This window comes from Drosophila hydei, unplaced genomic scaffold, assembly GCF_003285905.1.
Source record: "Drosophila hydei strain 15085-1641.00,03,60 unplaced genomic scaffold, DhydRS2 tig00008128-arrow-arrow-pilon, whole genome shotgun sequence".
NCBI lineage: Eukaryota > Metazoa > Arthropoda > Insecta > Diptera > Drosophilidae > Drosophila > Drosophila hydei.
This window is the reverse complement of record NW_022045838.1, coordinates 719,970-741,330: the sequence shown is the minus strand read 5'-3', so window position 1 is coordinate 741,330 and position 21,361 is coordinate 719,970. Positions and strand designations below refer to the sequence as shown.

The 21,361-nt window shown below is 37.1% G+C and overlaps 1 protein-coding gene across 7 annotated transcripts in view; it reads right to left on the bottom strand.

The window, feature by feature from the left end:
• Positions 1-21,361, bottom strand: part of LOC111597740 (supervillin) — a 113,082-nt gene that overhangs the window by 59,321 nt on the left and 32,400 nt on the right. Inside the window, exon 1 of one of the 7 annotated variants that reach the window (XM_030225272.1) lies at positions 1,994-2,358. The exons of 5 other annotated variants lie outside the window; for them this stretch is intronic. In XM_030225272.1, coding sequence (XP_030081132.1) covers positions 1,994-2,141 — 148 coding nt within the window. In that variant the 5' untranslated portion in view covers positions 2,142-2,358. Of the gene's footprint in view, positions 1-1,993; positions 2,359-21,361 lie in introns of those variants that run through there. One more of the 7 variants, XM_023312589.2, reaches the window with a different exon arrangement.

Genomic DNA, 21,361 nt, shown 5'->3' with positions numbered 1-21,361 from the left:
CATGGCTCAGCAGCTAGGATCTCCGACTTCAACTCGCTTCAACTTACTCTCACTCTTTGTATAAGTTATACAGAAGTTGTAATTATACCAAAACAAGGTCTATGCTTGTCAAATTATATATTACCAGCATCAAAGGCTTAGTCTATCTACTGCTGTTCGACTTTCTGCCTGTTCATCGATAACTTTTTCAAATTTTATGAATGTTTTGTAGACTTCCTCTCAAATTGAATACATTTATGTTTTAGCATATATTCTTGCTGATTCGATTCGAGGGATTTTACTTTACACAAAAAGATAGTAACATAATACAGCTATTCACAAATTTTGTTATTAAACCCGTTTTAAATTTATGTTTTCTTCTCTACTGATGATGATGAAAAAATCTGAAATATCTTCGAATTTAATGACTGACAAAATGTTGCCATTCTGTTTGACAGCAATGATAAATGAGCTAATTGGCAATCATTATTTATATTTAGAAAATATTTTTAAAGACTCAACTCAAGTTTTTTATTGCCTGACTTCCATTGTAGAACAACTTCAATGGGGATTGCAAATGAATTTCGATTGGAACATTTGTTGGATCGGCTGTCTGCCTTTGGCTTGGCGTTTATTGGGCTCTTAAGCCCTTCTATAAAGCGATTGTAGTTGTTGTAAACGTGAAATAGGTATCTTAAAACAATCAAAATTAAATAAAAGCCGACAGTTTTACAACACTACTACACAATCTCCGGCTGGGTGTGTGGACAACAGACCAACTTAGTTTAAACTTAAGAACCCTTTTTATCAACCGATATGCCAGACTGTAATGGGGGTAGGGAGCGAGAGACAATAACAATTTGTAGTAGGTAAACAAAGGCTATAGAAATCATTAACAGTTATTAAACAATAACATGGCAAAGAATTTATATAGGAAATTGCTGAGATAGCTGGTGAACAGTGGACACCGAACAGTGGACAGTGCTCGAAGACGACGCCAGAGTCTAAAAATAACAAGTGATATAGCATACGCACAGCGTAAAGCAGGCAGTATACGACTATGTAATACTCTATTAGGAAGAAAACAAAATTATGAAAACTGAAATCAATATAAATACAAAGACTAACAAGAGATATATGCTGTAATAAGAGCGATATCCTGTAATAAGAAAACTATTTTATATCCTATGAGGAAAGAGAAACCGATATAAATGCAAGATATAATGACTGGTACAGCCTGAGACGACTGAGTAATACCCTCTAATATGACAACTATTTGTTTGCATAAGCAGAAAAATTGATATGTTTAAAAAACTGACTAATAAACAGTATTTGACTTAAGTTGAACATAAAAAGTGAAACAATATATGACTACCTTATACCCTGCAATAATCGCAATAAACAATTGCTCTGAATAAGCACTAAAACCCTATATAAATACAATATATTTGTGTATAAATAGAAAACAAATTACATATTACAGAAAAGGAAAGAAACTACGATTGAGTAATACCCTGTAATAAGAAAATCAACTATTGTTTGGAAATCGATATAAATACCAAAAACCAAGCTGTAATATTTGAGTATTAATAAATATAACAAATGACAATTGACAATTACAATCTACGACTGAGTAATACCCTTTAAAAAAATTGTTTAGCAAAGCAAAAAATCAATACATTAATTTAAACATTGCTTTTAACATAAATTATCACAGCTGGTTAGCTTAAAGCGCAATTAGTGTGCAACTTAATGGGCTTAAGTGTTGCACCACTTCCATAGGGATCGTAATACGCTCTTTGTTTACACATCGAAGCAATCATGAATATTGTCATGAATATTGTCCACACACAGACTCAATTACAGGGCAACTGTCTAAAAGTGTAGGCGTAGGCGTTCGCAAATTGCAAATGTTCAAAACGTATCTAAGTACGATAGGAATGTTTTCAGATATATGCATATCTGTACCTATCTGTATATATCAGTATAGATGTTCATATATGTTTATACTAACTGCGATAGCGTGGCATATCCATATTGCCGCTGCTTTTGCTTGACTGCAGCTGAAAGTGTCGCTGCGTGGATGCGGGAGAGCCGCTATGGATGGGACTATCCAAATTGAGCACGCCTTCGCGTATAAGACACTCCTTTATGGCCAACATATTGTACACTGCACTACATAGGCTGCATTAAAAAATTGGGCTGCAAGGCTGCAAGGCTGCCGATGCAAGATGTATGATTTTTATTTTAGAAAGTAAGACACACACACGCGTGTTTTATATATAGAAGATGTTTCTCATTTCATTTCGTTTCATTTTGCAACTGGCTCTGCACTTGAGGCGAAAATAGAAAAGCGCGACAAGCACTGGCACTGGCACTCGCACTCGCGCTCGGCGTCTGCTTTACAATAAAACTCGACAAGTCGAAAACTCTTCGCCTGTAGTTTTCCAAGCAACAGTTTTATTTATTTATTTTGTTGTTGGCTGCTGCTGCTGCTGCTGTTATTGCCATCCGTCGTAGCTGCGAGCGACTGAGCGCTAGCCGAAAGTATCTAGAACTGTGGCCAGCCGTTTGTTCAGTTTAGTTCCAACACGATTTTCATTCTTTATCTTTGGACTCTCGACGAAGCAAAAGAATTAAAACAAAACGAACAAGCCGACTGCCGACTCTGCCGATTGCCGACTGACTAACTCAGTATCTATGTGTGCTAGCGCTAACTGATTGTGCCTGAGTGTGTGTGTGTGTGAGTCTGTGTAGGTGTGCGTGTGGGAAGAAGCAGCAAAATCAAAACAAAACGAAAAACGTGCAACGGTAACACAGCTAAAAACTGCGACAGAGGCAAAGACAGAGACAGAGAGAGAGAAACAGAGAAAACCCCCCGAGACGCAGACCGTTCACATTTATACAGATTATACTCTCTCAGCTGTTGGACAGATGGATGGATGGTTGAATGGATGGGTCAGTGGAAAAGATATTGTACAGTGAAACTGGCTTTTAGTTGATTGGCTTAGAACAAGTTCACTTAATACGTGGGACGAGTCCTTATCAATTTAGAACTAGTTCATTTCGCTAAGTTTCCTAAATTTAACGGAATATTTGACTTAATAATGATTTGAACATCAATTAAAATATATTCTAGCTATCTTTTATGAACTAGCTCCTTTGTGGGCAAATTTGTGATTTTCATTGGATTTTACTAAGGTATATAGAATGCGGAACTAGTTCATATTAATTTCATATGAGTGTAAATTACAAATCGAAAGTATTTATAAATGAAAGCAAGCAATTTAGCTAATTTTATTAATAGAAAACTAGTTCATAGCACTGAATGCATCTGAATGAGCACTATTTAGAGAATATTTCTGATTCTAATCGATTTCAATATCACCCAGTTCATTTAACTAATGTTCTTCTTTGTGCTTTGCACACTTTCTCAACTTATTAAGTTCACTGTGCCAGCATCTGCAGATGAAGCGAATCACATCGCATCACATCAAGCTGCCCATCAGTAGCAGCTCCATTATATCTCTCTTCAGCTCCACATGCTGTGCAAAACGAGGAACTAGACACAAAACTCATTAAATGCCACTGCGCAGCACAGAAGGCGCCAATACAAAAGCAACAAGAGAAGAACACTTCGATATTGGATGAAGAATATCTGGTTATTGAGGTTGGTCAACGGTAAAACATTGCAGTAGGAGGAGGCTGAAAGAAGAGGTTAGCTGAAAGACATTGCACTGATCTAGAAATGTATCTGAATTTGGGTTTCTTGATACAGGATCTACAGTCGAGGCAAGCTAAAAACGGTCAAGTCTCTAAAGGAGTACGAGAGCTGCTCTCATAGTCCTAAGTTGTATAATATATGTTTATGGGAATTCTCACTAAAAAACTTTTCTTTTGACTTTAACGCATGCTCGTAGCTTTCGGTATTTTCGATATGCATATTTGAACTATACAAGAGTTCGCATTTCAATTTGTGTGCATCGCTTGTGAATTTCAAATATTTATAAAGCCTGACAGGCTCAGTTACCTACCAGGTTCATATGTCAAAAGTCAAACGTGAACTTTGCCAGCTGGATTTTTGCATGACATTTGCTTCTGCTCATGTGTGTGTCCGTGCAACTGCGCTTGTGTTTGTAATTTTAAGTGCTTTTAGAAGCTGCTGAATGGATTTCGAAATTGTGATATCTAGCTGTGGGTATTTGCTAGCTGTAGCTGTATGCATTGAAGGTCATAAACGGATGGACAGAAGTATCAGAGTGTAAGCTAATTGAGTCTCATTCTCATTCTTTAATTGAGTTGTTGTCCAACTATTTCCGTTGTGGGCGTCAATTTGATTTATGAGCCATGAGTGAGATTATGCCACTCGACCACTCGTTTGCCTGTCAGCCTATTTCTAAATACAGAACTCTTTAATTGAAACCACAAAGCGCCACCTAGCGCCGGTTTCAGCTGCACCTCACAGGCTAAACTGATTTCTGAGAAGTAATTTGCATTTGTATCTAAATGAATACGAATTGTGCGCTTCTGTTACGGCAGCTTGTTCTTATCTGCTGATAACGTACTGCGTGAGTTCAAAAATTCGTGATGGTCATACATATTGACGCACCCTATAATAAAGCTGAACACAAATTGGGTATACGTTGCGTACAGGATAAATATATCCTTCCATCTTTCTATCTCTATCTATCTTTATTTACCTGTATCTGATTATATCTATGTCTATTTATTTGTATCTTTTTATCTTAACCTCTCTCTCTATATATTTCTATGTCGCAACGTAACAAGTACAGGGTATGTCTTAGTCAATTACTGGCTAAAGCATATTTCTGTTGCTCTTCACATTTTTGTTTTGTTTTTTTTTGCGAGAATATTAATACTCGTGTAAACATAAAGAGAATGTAAAGTGCAGGTAAATGCGGAGACACCCGAGCCACGAGCTTTTATATATAGAAAAAAAAACATTTATATATATATATTTATATGTACATACATATATATGTATACATATATATGCACATATATATACATTCAATTCGTGGGCCATTTATGAGTTAAGTATTTATTTCTGTGCAGCTGTTGCCCATGCCATGATAAGTTTCCGACTACTTTGTGCGATTGATTTATGTCATAATTACGTTCATCAATATGCAGGATATGCGGCGTATGATTGATGCGCTTGCCCATACGGCACAGGTATGCAATATTAATGCCTACAGTCAACAAAACAGCCAAATACTCTTGAAGGAAGAGATACATTTGGCCAATGATTGAATATCTGTACCTCAATAACGTGATGTCTCACATAAAATGCTGAGGGACTCACAGCGTCGGCATATGAGTAAACAGAAAATTGGACAGACAATTATTTATACAAGAATTTATCGACTCATGAGAATCGCAAAGTAAGGCAATGGCAAAAAAAGGGGATATCTGTGTAAGAGAAATGTATACATGAATTCAGCGAGTCATGAGAACCGCAAAGAAAGGCAATCTTTATCAGGGGGAAACGTATATAAGAAGCAACACATGATTTTTGCAAAAAGAGATGCAAGGAATGAGATATTTGTACAAGAGAGTTATCCAGAGAGAGAGAGAGAGAAGTGAGAATCACAAAGAAAGGCTTTGCTTAAAATAGAATTTCAATTTAAAAAAACTCCGTTACAACTTTAATATAAACATTTTCGCAATTAGATTCAGAACTATGAAACAACTCTCAAATTTAAGCAAATTTATAATTTAAACTGCACTACAAAACACAAAACAAGTACAAGCCATAAAAGTGTTTTCGACTGAAGAGCCGAAGGCCGCTTTGTAGAGCATTCACCAACCAAACCAAAATTTGTGTTCGCTGTATGTGGGCGTGGCACGTAATACGATAAATGCAAGTGGATTAGGCACATGCACAATTGCAGTTTACTTTCAGGCCAACAGCAACAACTAAGTGGCTAAACTAGATGAAACTATGTCAGAATTAGACAGCAATGCAAAAAGGCGTGTCACAGGAGATGACGGCAAATTGGGCATGGCACGTGCGGCAGGATGTATAATTTCGGTTGCAACAACTGTTGTGGCACGGCATTGTTGCTATTGTTATTGCGGGCTGCCAAATATTGCAGCATTCAAAAAGAGTAAGTTTCGTAATTTAGTTATAAAACTAAAGGCAACATAGAGATGAGTTGAGAGGTCGAGTCATGCTCGGCAACCAGTTGCTATGCCAAATTAGGCTAAAAGCAGCTTGATTGGCATAAGGAAAAGAGAGCCCGGCATTTGCTGCTTGATGTTTAAGTTGTTCATTCTTGGCTGCATTGTTTGCAGCACGCGTTGCAATTAGCGCTGACAATTAAAGCAAGAGCAGGAATGGGCAATGAGCAATGAGATTAAGGTGCATTAAAAAGCGAGCGAGACCGAAACAGAGAGAGAGAGAGAGAGGAAGCAAGAGAAAACAGGCAAGCAGTCACAGAATGGCAATGAAAATGTCGATGTAGACGCTGAGCCTGATGCATGCCACAAGGGGCAGACAAGCAGACATAAAGACTAATGGAACTTGCTAAGTAAGCTGAGGGGGAAAGCAGCAACTCGTTAACTAAATAAATAACTTGATCAGCGCGTTGCAGAAGCAACAAGCATTAATTTAATCACAATTACATTACATTTAATTTGTGGCACATGGCTAAGAGCAAAATGAAAGAAGCCAGCGAAAAACAGAGGCACAATGGAAAATCGCACGAAAACTGCAACTGCCACAGCAGAAATCGTAAATAAAACTAACTTAAACAATTTGCAGCTGATTGTGCATTGGAATTGTGCTGAATGTCACTTAATATATCAGCTGCAAAGCAAATCCAGCTGCGTAGCAATCGACAAATATCAGCAACTGAAACCAGCTGGTTATAATGAGAATTGTCGAGAGACTGAGAGAGAGAGAGAGAATGAGATTCTCAGAGTAGAGCACTTATTTAAAATAACTTGAAAGCAGCTGCAAGCTAACTAGTGATAAGAGCTAAACGCTCATAGCCAATGACTATGAGAATTGCATAGAAAGGCGTCCTAGTAATAATTCATTGGAAATTAAATAAGGCAGACTTCTCGATGATAATCTCTTGGCCACAGCTAATGAGTAATAACGAGAGCTGAGCATAAATGAGTTTATGAGAATTGCATAGAGGTGCGCTGAAAAGGAAGTAGCTACACAACACTATTATAAAGAAAAGTATTAGCAAAGTGTATACCAGTTTTTGCAGTGCATTATGCCAGGCAACAGATAAGGCAGGCCTTCTCCACGCTCATGTCGTCGACCCTTGGCTTGGCAATGACGTTGTTTGAGGCCAGTTCATTGCTGACTTTTTCAGCAACGGTCACAGAAAGCAGACAACAAAAGTTGCTTTACAAAAGCAAGAATTTTGTTTCAAAAACAATAATTGAGCCATAAAATAAATGCGAAACAAATCGAAAATAATATGTTATCGTAGGCGTAAAATGCTGAGGCGGAAGCCAATTGCGAGATCTTTCAATTTTTAAATTGAAATTGAAAAAATGATATTGATTGTAGGCCGCATGCAATTTGCATAATCCTAAGTGTTAAACAATTTTATAATAATAAATCATAAGCAAAGCTGACCATATTTGCTGAAGACTGACAATCCGATAGTTCAGGATTAAAATCGAAACGCGGAAATTATTTTTGTGCAAACAGAAAATAACATAAATCTGAAGCTTCGAAGCTTTAGGCTAAGCTCACAGCGTTTTTATCATTATTTGCAGCAGAACAATGCCAACTTGACGTCGCATTAGAGTCAAGTTGACTTTAGATAGATAAATTTTCATTGCTGTAGTTGAGCTGGGCATTTGGCTATAGGGCATCTTCTAGTCGAGTAGACTTTTCTACACTCTTCTTTTATTGCATTTCATTGTTGTTATTGTTGCGTTCAATTTAAACTTCAACGTCAAAGCACGTTGCAAATTACGTGGCCCTTGAAGGTGACAGCGTCAAGAGAATTGCATTTTATGATGACTCGACATCCATTGTGCGAAGCGTCGTTAGGTGACCCCCAAAGCCCCCCCCACCCCAATACCCTTTGAGCCGGCAACAGCTGTGTGTGCGATGCATGGTGCAGGGGAAGTTGAGGCACTGATGAATGCGTTCAACTGGCATCAACTAAGCTGAGCAGGCTATATCAATATATATGCAGATGAATCTAACTTACAGTATGAACCATATTAACTTGGCTTAGTCTATGCCAATATTTGCAAATAAAATATATAAAAAACATTGCGAGTCAGTCGACTCGATATCAGCTCATATATTATATTTATATCTACATTATCTATATGCATTACTTGTCCGAATGATTTGAATTTTGACATTAAACAACAAAAAATTATCTAAGAATGTTTGAAGTTGGGTAACTACTAACAGCATAATATACGTACATAAATATTCATATATATTTTTGGTCTTGAGTTGAGTATATATTCCATATTTAGGGCACCTAACAGCAGTTACAGTATTCCCTATCAGACATGGATACCATCAATTGAGTCTATATTTCAACCTTGAAGTCACTAGCTTCATATGAATACGGCTAAAACAGGCGAACACAAACAATGCCAAAACCAATAAACCCGCTTCAAAAAACGAAGAAGTATAAAAAAAATTGCGTATAATTGAATTAATCAAATGTTTGGCCAACGATTGGCACTTCAATTTTCATATTTTCTGCTTGCAAATTGTGGTCGGGGCTTAGCATAATTTATTGATCAATAATCATTAAATAACGTTTACATGCAAATCGCTTCAATTACGAAGCGAACAATATTTCAATTCCAAATCTCTTGTCGTTCATTACGCAAGCGAACAAAAGATGCTGTGAGAAAAAAACACGCAGACAGCGAGAGAAAAACAAACATCAAATGGAAATTTGTAAACTTGTCGATGCAACGTTTCGTATAATTGTGATGCAAATGTGAATGAGATGCATAATGCAACAAGAGGAAGAAAGCAACATAAACAAAAGATGAAACAATTGACAATGGATTTGGGTTGGGGTTTAGTGGTTGGGGCTAGGGCCAGGAGGGGCATCTTTATAAATTAATTAAGAAGGCGTGACATAATAATCTGGCAGGCCTGATTTCCATAATTAGCTGCAACCACGCAGCGACAATAACAAACTAGCACAGAGAGGAACAGAGAGCGTGAGAGAGGGAGAGAAAGGCATATTGGCATCAGCATTACTAATTCATATATATTTCTTATAGCAATTACGGCTGATGGCCAGCGATTTGTCACCTGAATTAATGTTACTTGCAGTGTGAAAACGCGGCCAGCAGTTAAATTACGGCCACAGCCAAGAAACTTGGCTAATAGCCATGCAATTTGAGCTAAAGCCAAGAAAAACGCTTAAATAGTTCGAGTTCTGAAATCATTTTCTTACGGTCTAACAATATTTGGCTTAATCTACGTACTCATAAATCTTGCTGATTGGAAAACAATTATCAAATATCAAAAAGCCAAGCATCTGGCAGCGATCTTCGTCGAAAAAGTTACTTTTGGCCAAGTTAAGCAGGTAGCAAAGATAGCTTCATTAGGCATCTTCTGCCCGCTGCGCGCACTTTGAAAGTTGCTAATGATTGTTATTTCTTTCTTCATTCTCAGTTGTGGGTTTTGCTGTTGTAGAGTACCTGGCGACAAAGTTCTAGCAGTAGCTTTGAGGGCGTGGTCGCTTTTGACAAGTTGAATGTTTGCCAACTGGCTAAAAGGCTCGGGCTGCATAAAAGTTATGTCAGCAATGCAATTTGCGAAATGGCCAAGGAAAGAGTGGTAAATGGGTCAAAAAAAGTGCAGGTCACAAAAAATACGAATCGCAGTTGGCTGTGAACTGCTGCGCAATGCTCTATTTACCACAAAGTGGGCAAAAATATATATAATTCTTGCCCTGGACTATACATGGAGAGTAGATGTGAAGGGCGGGCTTATAATAAAGGTACTTAAATGATGAGTTATATAACAGCCTGTACATTTAGAGCCATTACAGTTGACCAATATACTCGTTTAAACTTTCTGAACAGCGTAAAAGAAAATATTTGCATGAGTGCAAAACCGAAATAGAATTATCGCAATGCACTTTCCCATCGAGCTTTAGTTCTTTAAAGCGTTAAGTCGCATCTGATGCACAGTTATGTGTTTGGTATTATCTCATTACTGGGATATCTTTCGAGCGACTGACTGCTTATCAATCATTCACAATCATTGTCCAGCCATATAATCCAATAATTCATAACGCCATTAACAAAGCTGTCAAAGAAGTATCTCTTCTTGCACAATAACATTGCACAGAGATGAGGCCACAGTAGCGAAACCAAGCAGAAAATGATCTCAATGCTGTAGCAGCAGCATCAGCAGCAGCAGACATGCCTGACTGCACATGAATCAATGGAGGTAACTGAGCCAACTCCCATTTTCACAATCAATGCTGTGCGACCCAACAATGTGGCCAAAGAGTGGGAAAGGCAGGCTCAGTTCGACAGCTGTCACTTAATATTTAGTTGATTTTTTATTAAGAAGCCCTACATACCCTATAATGAGCTAAAGTGGGTATATAAACAGAATGTGATATGATATGAGGAAAATAATATAAGAGTAAAGCAGACTCTCGGAGTTTTAAATAAGTATATAAAATGGGTAGATAAGAAGATAAGTAGTTAAAAAGTATAGAACTAGTTAAGGAGCGGAGTAGAGCAATAGAAAAATAAAGATATAGAGTAGTTAAGAGATAAAAAAGTAGATAAAAGACATTATATGGTATTAAGATAGCTAGTAGCATAAAGCTGTCTGCAGGGTATCTGCTAGCACATCACTCTTTGGCACATCACTTTTTAGGCAACAGCTTTCTGTGCAATCATTGCGAATGCTGCGCAACACCTGACAGGCGACTGCTCCATCAATTCTCAATGGGCTCAAAGTGCTTGTGGCATAATTTTGGATACATTTTTTTTTGTTGGGTATCCTTCGGGCTTTTCAGTCTGTTTGTTCTCCTTCAATAGACTAGACGCTTAAGCTGTGTCTGTTGTGCGTTGTTCATGCTAATGTTGTTATTGACAGCCAACAAACAGCAACAATAACAACATGATAACAAGAACGAGGGCCATTGTGACAATTCGCGTCGCTTCGACTACGTCATCGACAATAGCTTTTGTCACCCAATCGACAGACAAGCGGAAGGCCCAGTTCCAGTCTCAGGCCCTGAGTCAGCGGAAGGAAGTGAAGAGCTGACACTCAATTTTGAATTGCATGGAACGGGCCGTGTGGGCGGAACGGGGCGGGGCCTTGACAATAGACGTCAAAAAGTCGCACGTTTCGTCAAATGCTATTTTAGGGATTTATCGATTTAATTAATACTTCGACTTGGACAGGGTAACAAGCAGCGAAATACGCTCAAGTGGGACGATGGCAAGAATAAATTATGAATAAAAATTCGATACGTTGCATTAATCAAAGTCAAAAGCGAATTATGACCAATATTACGGCTTTCACGTCGCTCATACGCCCTGTGGTGTAACTCAAATTTTTATTAAAACCAATTTCGAAAAATTGTCAACATTAAAGGCGAAGAAAAATAAGAGGCGACGATAAAAACAGTTGAAACAAGAACTCCAATGAAAAGCATAAAATTTACGATCTGAGGCTAAAGGGCGCGGCGATTGGGGAAACGTTGGATTTATTCATTCTCAGTTGTTGCCTTAGCAATGGCGCAAAAGCCAGATAAACTTTGAAGGTTTCTCCTTGTTAGAAAAAGCTTCAAGAACATTTCATGCTTGAAATGTGGCCTCTGACCTTTTCTATAGCAACAATAACAAAGCTTTAAATTTAAAAGTCACGTATGACTTAATTAGCTACGAAATATTAAAACAACAAAATGAAATTTCAATTTCACTGATTATAAAATAAAGAGAGAGAGTGAGTGAGAGAGGGACTTCAGATATGCTCCATATGACAATGAAAACTATTACGGCTAATTACAGTCTCTTATGTCTAATTAAATAACGCATTGCTGCGTTAAAAACCAAAAAACAAAAATTGTATTACAATTTGTTTTTACGCATTTGCACCATCTCCTTTCTTATCTTATACTCAGTAATTAACTAATGTTTAATATATAATTTTTTCTTCTTCAGTTTTCTATGTTCGTTTTATTTGCACGTCAAGTTTTTAGATTACCCTCGCACAAGCATAAGCCATAAAAATTCTAATTTTTTAGTTAAAACACAACAATTTGCTAAGCCAGCTACAAAATGCAGTTTCCAGTTGTAAGTTGGAACATGTCATTGTCATGGCAACAACAACAACAAAAGCAGCAACAGCAACAAGAGCTACAATAGAGCGAAAGCAAGGGCATACAAACAAAACGCACGGCTGACTGAAGCCAACAACAACAGAATTACGAAAGCACGAAAGAACACACAGAACAACAGCAAGTTTGCCGCTCTATAACATGCTCTCTCTCCTCTCTTTCTCTCTTTATTTATGATGCTGAGCTAGTTCAAGCAGCGGCTGTTTAACAACAACAACTTCAGCAGACAGCACGACATTAAGCGATTGAATTAAATTAAGGCAAATTCATGCAATAAATTTAATATATTGCAGCGAACAAGAAATTATTTAAAGCAACATCTAAAAATAAAACTTTTTTTGATAAGCCGAATGTGACGTTAGAGTCGTGTTGGCAGCGGCGCCGACGCAATAAGCTAAAAATAACAGCAAAACCTGCGTACATTGAAAGAGAGTGCAAGAGAGACGGGGCAGGAGGGGAGGGAGTCTTGTCTGCTGGGCATCGCACTTGCTCGCAAACCGAAAAAAAAGAGTATTGAGTACCATATATATCTATATGTACACAAACACATGTACACATTTTAAAAGTAGAGCGCGCCAGCATTTACCGTTGTAGTTGAAAATCTAAAAGCAGTTGACATGACATGCTGAAAACTAAAACTGCGCTTAACATCGACTGCTGCAGCGTCATTTGCTTTTATAAGCATTTCACACAGCAATTAACACCCCGACAGAGAGACTGAGACAGTCTTTCTACTGCATTTCAAAGATCTTGCACTCATTTACACAAAAAATTATCAGTTGGTTAAATTGTTTGTCATTTAGTGTACATATGTAGTTCAATTATTTGACTTACGGTTGAAATAGTTTTGCAATGATTTATAAACTTTTTTCAATTACTTGATATCAATGTAGCGTCACGCCGGTGATTCAATCGACCGTAGTTATAAGCAAAACCAATTTTGTACAGCCGCAACGGCAGATTTGAACACACACTGCTGAACTTGTTTCAATCACACAGACACACACACACAGCCACAAGTTGGTGCACAACAATAACAAAACACGGCAACGGAAACGCAATCCAATGCAAGCCGAATACAAAAGCGCAGCTTGGCACTGCAGACAGACTGTGATGCGACGCAGCAGCCAGAACTTTCATATACTAACATGAACCGACGTCGAGCAACGCAGACAAAAGACTGAGCTGAAGTTGCCAAAGCCATAGCCGCACACAAGAGACAAAACGATAACAAACGAGTACAAGCTCGCTCGCTCTCTCTATCTGTCGCGAGCGCAGCAGTTTATATAGGTGTGGGTGTTGTTGTTTTTGGGAAAGAGAGACATTGAGTGAGAGAGCAAATGACTGCAAAAAGGGAAAGGATCGCGAATAGTCAAAACTACAGCACGAACTTGTCAATGTCATGAGAAAGCCCAAAAGAGACGAGGAGCACGGCGACAGTCAGATTGAGTGAAAGAATGTTAGAAATCAGTATTTTCATTGGAGTTCATATGAATTTTGTCTTTGTGCAGCTCAATTTGCTGAATTGCAGTTGTCACAATATGCATTCATACATACATATATAGATGACAGACTGGATGCTAGTGCTAATAAGGTGGTTGGCAATGCAGGTACCGTTAGATGCAATTCAGTGCACCAATGGCAGGTTGGCTAGGTGGATGGATGGATGATTGGCCCGATAGATGATGGAAAAAGCGCGGAAATGTGAATTGCCATAGAAAATTGTTTTATGCACCGTTTTCACGTTTCACGTTTGCTCTAAATGCCAAACAGTTCTGCCAACCAGTTCGCAGCGCAGCATTAGCAGCAGTCAACAAGTTCAATGCCATTCCCCAGACAACAAATACAGCGTGTATTTACCTATCTTAACTGAAATTTGGAATGCAAGTTCCTAAGATAAACATAAACAAGACGCGTGGCAGATATAAATGCAAAAGCACTCACTCATACATACATACATACATATTCAAATATTTATTGTGTAGGATATAAAAACTGCATTCCCATAAACTTTTGCGCAGGCGAAAAGCGCTGAGTAGAGCAGACAGCGCCGCCGGCAGCACAGCTGCATAATTTTACTTTAAAGACGATTTTCAGTAGAAAATTCGATATGTAAATAATAAAATTTGTATTACCCTCGTTAAAGCTGTGCTGCGTGGATTACGAACTCACCCAAAAATCCGTTCAAGCAATTATATTTATGTCATGACTCACCTGCAAAAAAAGAAAAGAACAGTAAAATAAGTGAGACTACAAATTAGAAGCGTACTTTGTATGCAAGCAAATAAATTAAGTTTTAACACAGAATGTCACTTAAAACTGTCACTGCAAATGAAACAAACCAATTCGAAGCCTTTAATGAACGCACGGCACGTGCTACCTGTGCAAACGGCAAACAAAATTAGCTAATTAATTAAAGCAGCAGCGATAAGGCAAAAGCAAAAAAGAAAAGTAAAGCAAAACAACTAAAGAGAATGAAAAATTGCGCGCTGCAAAAAAACAAGCAAAAACTAACTTCGAGCTCTGCACGTCACTCAAAAGCTGTACGAGTGAAGCGGATGGTGTGAAGTGGAGTTGCTTAGACTAAAGTTGAAACTGACCACACGCATGTGAGCGTGTTGAATATGTAAATTATTTGCTATGTTAAGTTATGAGATCCAACAACACTCAAGAGTCATACAAAATTTCCCTAAATTAAGCACACTCAACCGCTAGATGCCTTGGGGATATTTAAAAGTTTTTTATTTACATTTAAGCAAGCCTCAGCTGAGGGGCTGCAGTGGATAAATATGTAGATTTTTACAGTTTATTTTCTCTCTGATAGCCACTGAGTGGCTTTGCGTATGCTTACCTTAGTAGAAATTCTCTTAACAGGATTCAAACGATTTCTTTGCCCTTGGACTTCGAAAATTTCAAACAAATTATACATAAATCAAACCTTAATACTTTTTTGAATAAAAAATGCAGGCGTGTACGTGTGTATGTGTGTGCGTGTCTAATTTAGTACTTTGTATATTTTTATGCTATTGTCAGTGTGTGCTGCAAGATAACAAGAAACGTTCAACAATTGTCTGGTTTAAAGAAATTTGATTGAAAGACAAAATATTATTGTCAAACATTGAATTCGAACCGTTAGCCTACTACACGAACAGAATGATTAGATTCAATTTGGCTGGCAGGTGCTTCAAAGCATCAATCAAATAAATCTTTAGGATGTTCTTTGGTTTTTGCACACAGTTGGATAGAAAAGCCCACGAGCACAACGTCGACAGCGACGCCAACGACGACGGTGATGTCGACTGCAGCCTACGTGCTGCAGCCAAAGAACCAAAGCATAAGGAATATTGAAAAATATTTAGAAAAAACTGTTGAACGAATAAGAAATACTGTGTAAGTCAGAATTTGTTAAATATATAAAGCAAAATTTAATAAATAGAAAACAGTACTTAGTGAATTTATTTGGCTTTGCTTAAGCTTTTCTAAACAAATTGTACGTGCATGAGATACCCTGTATAGTACGAAATACATATCGCCTCTGCAAGTTAAGCCCATTGCTCGCACCACTCTTACAGGGTATATAAATGCAAACAGCGTTTGTTGTCAGTTGTCTTGTGTTCAGCTTGCAGTCAATCAGGCAGTCAGTCAGTCAGTCAGGCGTATTTTCTGTCTCTCTCTCTCCCTGCCCCTTGACCGTTAATGATTCAGGCAAAGACAACAAAGACAGCAACAAAAAATAAACCACCAAACAATCAGTTGGCAATTTTCTTTTATATCCAAATGTATGTTGAAATACTTTAACTGTTATTTCGTGTATACGTGCATAAAACCGTTATAATACGGTTAAAAGGCAATGCGCTGACAGGAAGACAGATAGAGAAAGAGGAAGAGGGATGAGTGGGAGAGTTGGTAAAACATAATTGTATTGAATCACTCACGTATTCGAAGGATACGCAGAGAAATATAAACCAAAAAGTGAGCTACAGGTAAAATGGCAAAGGTGCGTGGGTGTTCAGGTGGAGCAGAAGGCGAGGGGCTGGGGGCGGTGTCGTGTAGCTGTCAGAATGGATCCCCAACTGGATGTTGGAACAAGTTAATCGCATTTTGCAAAAAATATTGAATTAAAATGAGAGAGAGAAAATAAAATATATACGAGGGTAGTCTGAAAAGTATTAGAGTTGACGAAGAAGCTATGTATATATTTTTTAAATATTTTTCTATTAATTTCTGTTAGTCAATTTTTCAAATACTACCATCTACAATATAAGGTAATCTTCTATCTACTTCACAAGTTGTTCAAATTTAACAAATATATGGTGAAAAGAATTCCTAATACAAATTTGATCAGCTTTAAATAGAAGACAGGTGGAACACACCTGTAAAATTCACTCGATTTAAACTTAAAAATGCTTTCAGTCAGAACAAATTTAAAAGCAATAAATAATTGAGTAGCTAGCGAGCATATTTGGCTGAACTTGTTCCGAGAACTGAACTGAAGTTCATTTCGCATGCATTTTATTTACTTTCCAATGTAAACTTCAGACAGGTGATGCTTGTACCTGCGCCTGGCAGTCCATTAACCCAGGCCAGACAATGACGGCGAAACTACCGAAAAACCACTAGAAATTCAAGTGAATGTAAATACGGCAAAAAAACAAACTGCCAAGGAAAATAAGAAGAGGAAGAAGACGATGAAGTAGAAGAAAAATTCAAACATAAAGCTGAAGAACTCGGCCGAGACGAAGGCAACAACAAACTGCAGCAGGACAAGGAGAGGAAGCTTAGCAAAAGTGCGTTTGATTGTTGAAGGTGCGTTCAACTTGGCCAACAACAACAACAGCAAACCGTGGGGCCTGACTGTGGGCGTGTCGCCACACTAAAATGCCACTTAAGTGAAATGAATTGCAAGAAAAATTAGCTAGGAAAAAAATAGGAAAATAAATTGTATTTGCCATAGCGCACGCCGGAAGCCAAAGCTAAATATTTGGACAATAGAGCCAAAGCCAAAGAAGTTGGCCAAGAGCTATATAGACTTTATATGTATATTTATATATGTGTGTATATAATCTTTTGTCAAACTACATCACAAAAAAATTGCCTATAATTGTTATATATATTTATATATGCGAGGATGGCTTGAACATTCAAAAAGCTTACGAAAAATTTGGTTGGATCAAAAATTATTCTTTAATTTAATTCAGTTAAATTTTGATTTATTTTATTATAAATTAAATACATTTTTTTTAATTTCTTATGCTTTATATATAAATTCTATATATATCATTCTATTACTTCACATTAAGATCCAATATATAAAATTTTTTGTAGCTTCGCTTTATGGACTTAAATTTGTCAAGCTACCCTCGCTATATATTTTTAACTCTAACTTTGGTTTTTTTTATCTATTCACATTAAGATTCATTCTCATTCTTTTCTTCAAGCTTCACTTTAAGTAAAAGCGCAAATTTATCAAACCGCCCTCACATAAATATTTACACTTGCTATGGCTATAAACACTACGCTACACAAGCACTTAGACGCACCTTTTTGCACTTGCCGCTTTCCGCATTAGGTAAACTTTTCTGCTGCTCCTCGATTTTTTTTCTTTTGTTTATATTTTTTAATATTTTTATTTTTTTTATTTTACGCCAACTTTTGCCCAATTGCAGCAATCCGACACGTACTATGCGCACTTAGCGAGCCGAGATGTGGCTTTGATGGAGGCCAGATTCATACTGCAGCCAACAACAAAACAAAAAAAGCAGAGACAACACCCAGCGCTGAGTAAATACACTCAGCGCGTAGGAGCAAAGGCAACAGCTGATTTTCTAGCCGGTTTTTTTTTGGTTTGCTATTTTCAACTTGAAATCAACGGCGAATTGGGCAAAGCTCGCTCTAAACTCCTTCGCTCCTTATGCTTTATGCACTAAGCGAAAAAGTAGACAGAAATATTTATATATTGTTGCACATTTTTTGTGGAGCCATATTTTGGTACACATATTAATATTAAAATATAATAATTATTGTTAGTGATTTTAAATTGTGCTTATTATATGCAGCACTTCCTTTATGCGTTTATAGTTTTCGAAGCTGGCAGTGCCGCATGAAAACTGTTCTCATTTCTTTAGCTGTCTCGCTCTCTTTATTCCTTTTCAAGCACCCAGCTTGTGCGCCTGCGAATTCGCCGTGAGCACTTAATAAAGGCAAGCAAAGTGAAGAAGCGTTTCAGTTGACCGACTAGCTAATACCCAGGAATATAATTATTTATGATTTTTGATATTGAAGTTTAATGATTATTATTGCTAACATAATTAATAGCAAAACAAATCAATATAAATGAAAGAATATATATATATATATATATATATATATATATATATATATATATATATATATATATATATTTATGAATATACATAGGATGCTGATGAGTCAACAGAGATAAATGAACATGAATACTGCCTTTTAACACATGCTTATTTTCTGCAGGGTATGAGAGCGTAACATAACAATGAATCTTAGTTAGGCGAGAGAGCCACAACAACAAAAGCTGCTGCAACCCTTGGAATTGGGGCCAGTGGCATTTTGTTTGTACCTGCGCAGCAGCTATGCTCCCCAATCTCTCTCTCTCCCTCTCGTTCACTCGCTCGTCCTGCCCTTTCTCTTCCTTTCTTACAAACTATTTACACGCGTTTCATTTGCAACGGCGACCGCAGCGCATTGAACAGCTCCAAATATTGTTTTGCGTGGCATGCAACCAAATTGAAGAGGCTTTTGGCAGGGGGTGTGCCAGGTAGGGGCAGAGGGTCAGTTCTCTAGTTCTGTAGCAGCCGCAAAAGCCGCAAAACGAGGGCCGCAACAGTAGCCAAAGCCACAGTGCGACCCACACTTGACCGCATGGCTTGAACAGCATTTGCTAGTGTGTGAGTGTATGTGTGTGAGTATGTGTGTGCGTGTGTACAAGGCGTATGAGTAATGTGTAAAGTCGCAAATCTAGGCGCCTGCCTTTGCGGTGATAATTATTATCTGTCGTGCCACAGACACACTGAAAAAAGGATTTCGCAGCGCATAATTAGGTAGGCGCTCGTAGGTGCTGCAGCTAACAGAAACGCCCACTTGGTCACGCCCACCGTGAGTGTGTAACAACTGCAAGTAAAATGGGTGCGAAAGGGCTTTTGGCATAGCTGCGAGGGAATGCCCAGCAGGAATATACCCTGTAAATACGTCTTATAGACAAATATGATCGAATCTGGACTTAATACAGATAGAAAGCAATCAATAGTTGATGCTGTTCAAATATACCCTGTATTTAGCTATGATGTGAAATATACCCTAACAAAAATATAGATCAGATTTATATTAAAAAAAGTCTATATTCAATTAAAATGCTATTTTCATACATTGTACGCAGTTTTATGACTGAATACGATCATTTTTCAGCCAAATTTTTATATACACCAGCTAAACTATACCCTATAATCCGATAACAAAGCTTGATTCTGGACAATACGATCATTTTCTTGACTATATACATATCTGAATAGAAAATCAATTATGTTTGACTTAATTATGTTACAAAATGTCCGACTTGAAAATACCCTGTACTATGTATACTATGCCTATAGCATTTTCATATATAGAGATCAATATATATATATATATATATATATAACTGATATATATATATATATATATATATATAACAGATTCGCAATTGAATCTGCAAATGGATATACCCTATACAAATGGGTCAAACAGGCACGCTTGACTTTTGCTGCCAAGGAAATTTATTTATGACAGCAGGCGGCGATTGCGGTCGTGTCTAGGGGCTCAACTAGGCGCTGTTAAGGGTTGGCACACTGCGTGGCATGTAGCATGTGGCAAGTGAGTTTTTAACAAATTAGTTCCGTGACATTTTTATTGCTATTTAGACAGCTGAACAGGTGAATGAACTTTCCATTGGGTCACAGCAAAAGGAACTCGAAATTGATTTTAGATTTATTTTTCTCAAATTAAATTAGTAAATAAAAGCATTTTCTACATATGTATATAAATACAAAATTTGGCTAAATAAGAATTTTGTTGGCTTTTTAACGTTTTGGGTCAACAAACGATGCCCACAAAGCCAAAAAGTTCATACGCTAGCGACCTGCAGTTGAATGTCCTTTTTATGTCAATTCAACAGACGTCGAACAACAACAACGATTCGAGGCGGAGGAGTCGTGGCTCCACATTATGTGGCAAGACTTTCGATTTTATTGTTGTTGCGTCTGGCGCAAAGCTTGCAGCAAAGGAAAATTAGCCAAACTTCTAAGCAGCCGAAAAGCATTGCGAGAAGGTCAACGTATTGGATATATACACGTAGATAAATTTATCTATAAATAAACTATTTATCTAACTATACACATACCATATCTCATCGAGGCAATAACAATAAAAAAATATAAAAATAGTATTCAATTAAAATCTTAAAAAAATTAATAATTTAAAATATTTAAAACAAGAAATTTCAGTTTTAAACATTTCAACACTATTCAACATAAAATCGGAAATATCATAACAACTCTTAGCTAAGCTGACAACCACAAATATAGTCGATTCACAAACCAGTTCGAAAAGTTGGTTTACTTATCAGGTAAAAACTTAGTCAAGACACAAACCAAAAGCGAAAGCTTTTAGTTAGAATCGAAAAAATTTCTGTTCTGCTAAATGCTAAAATAAATAAATATATGTACAATAAATTCAGTTTAAGACAACATTAGTTAATATATTATTTACAATATTATTTGACTTTTGGCAGCGGCATTTTGCATAGCAATAATTATATTAAAAACACGAACACTTCAAGCTTCTTTTTTATTAGTAAAAAATATTTAGCGAAGAGCTGGAAAGAGGAGCACAGATTAGCATTAAATACTTTTATTAAAGCAATTAAAAAATATTTATAAAACTATTATTGAAAATAAAAACCAAAATAAACAAATTTTACAAAATCTCAGAATAAATAAATCAAACAAAATTCAGTTAAAAAAATA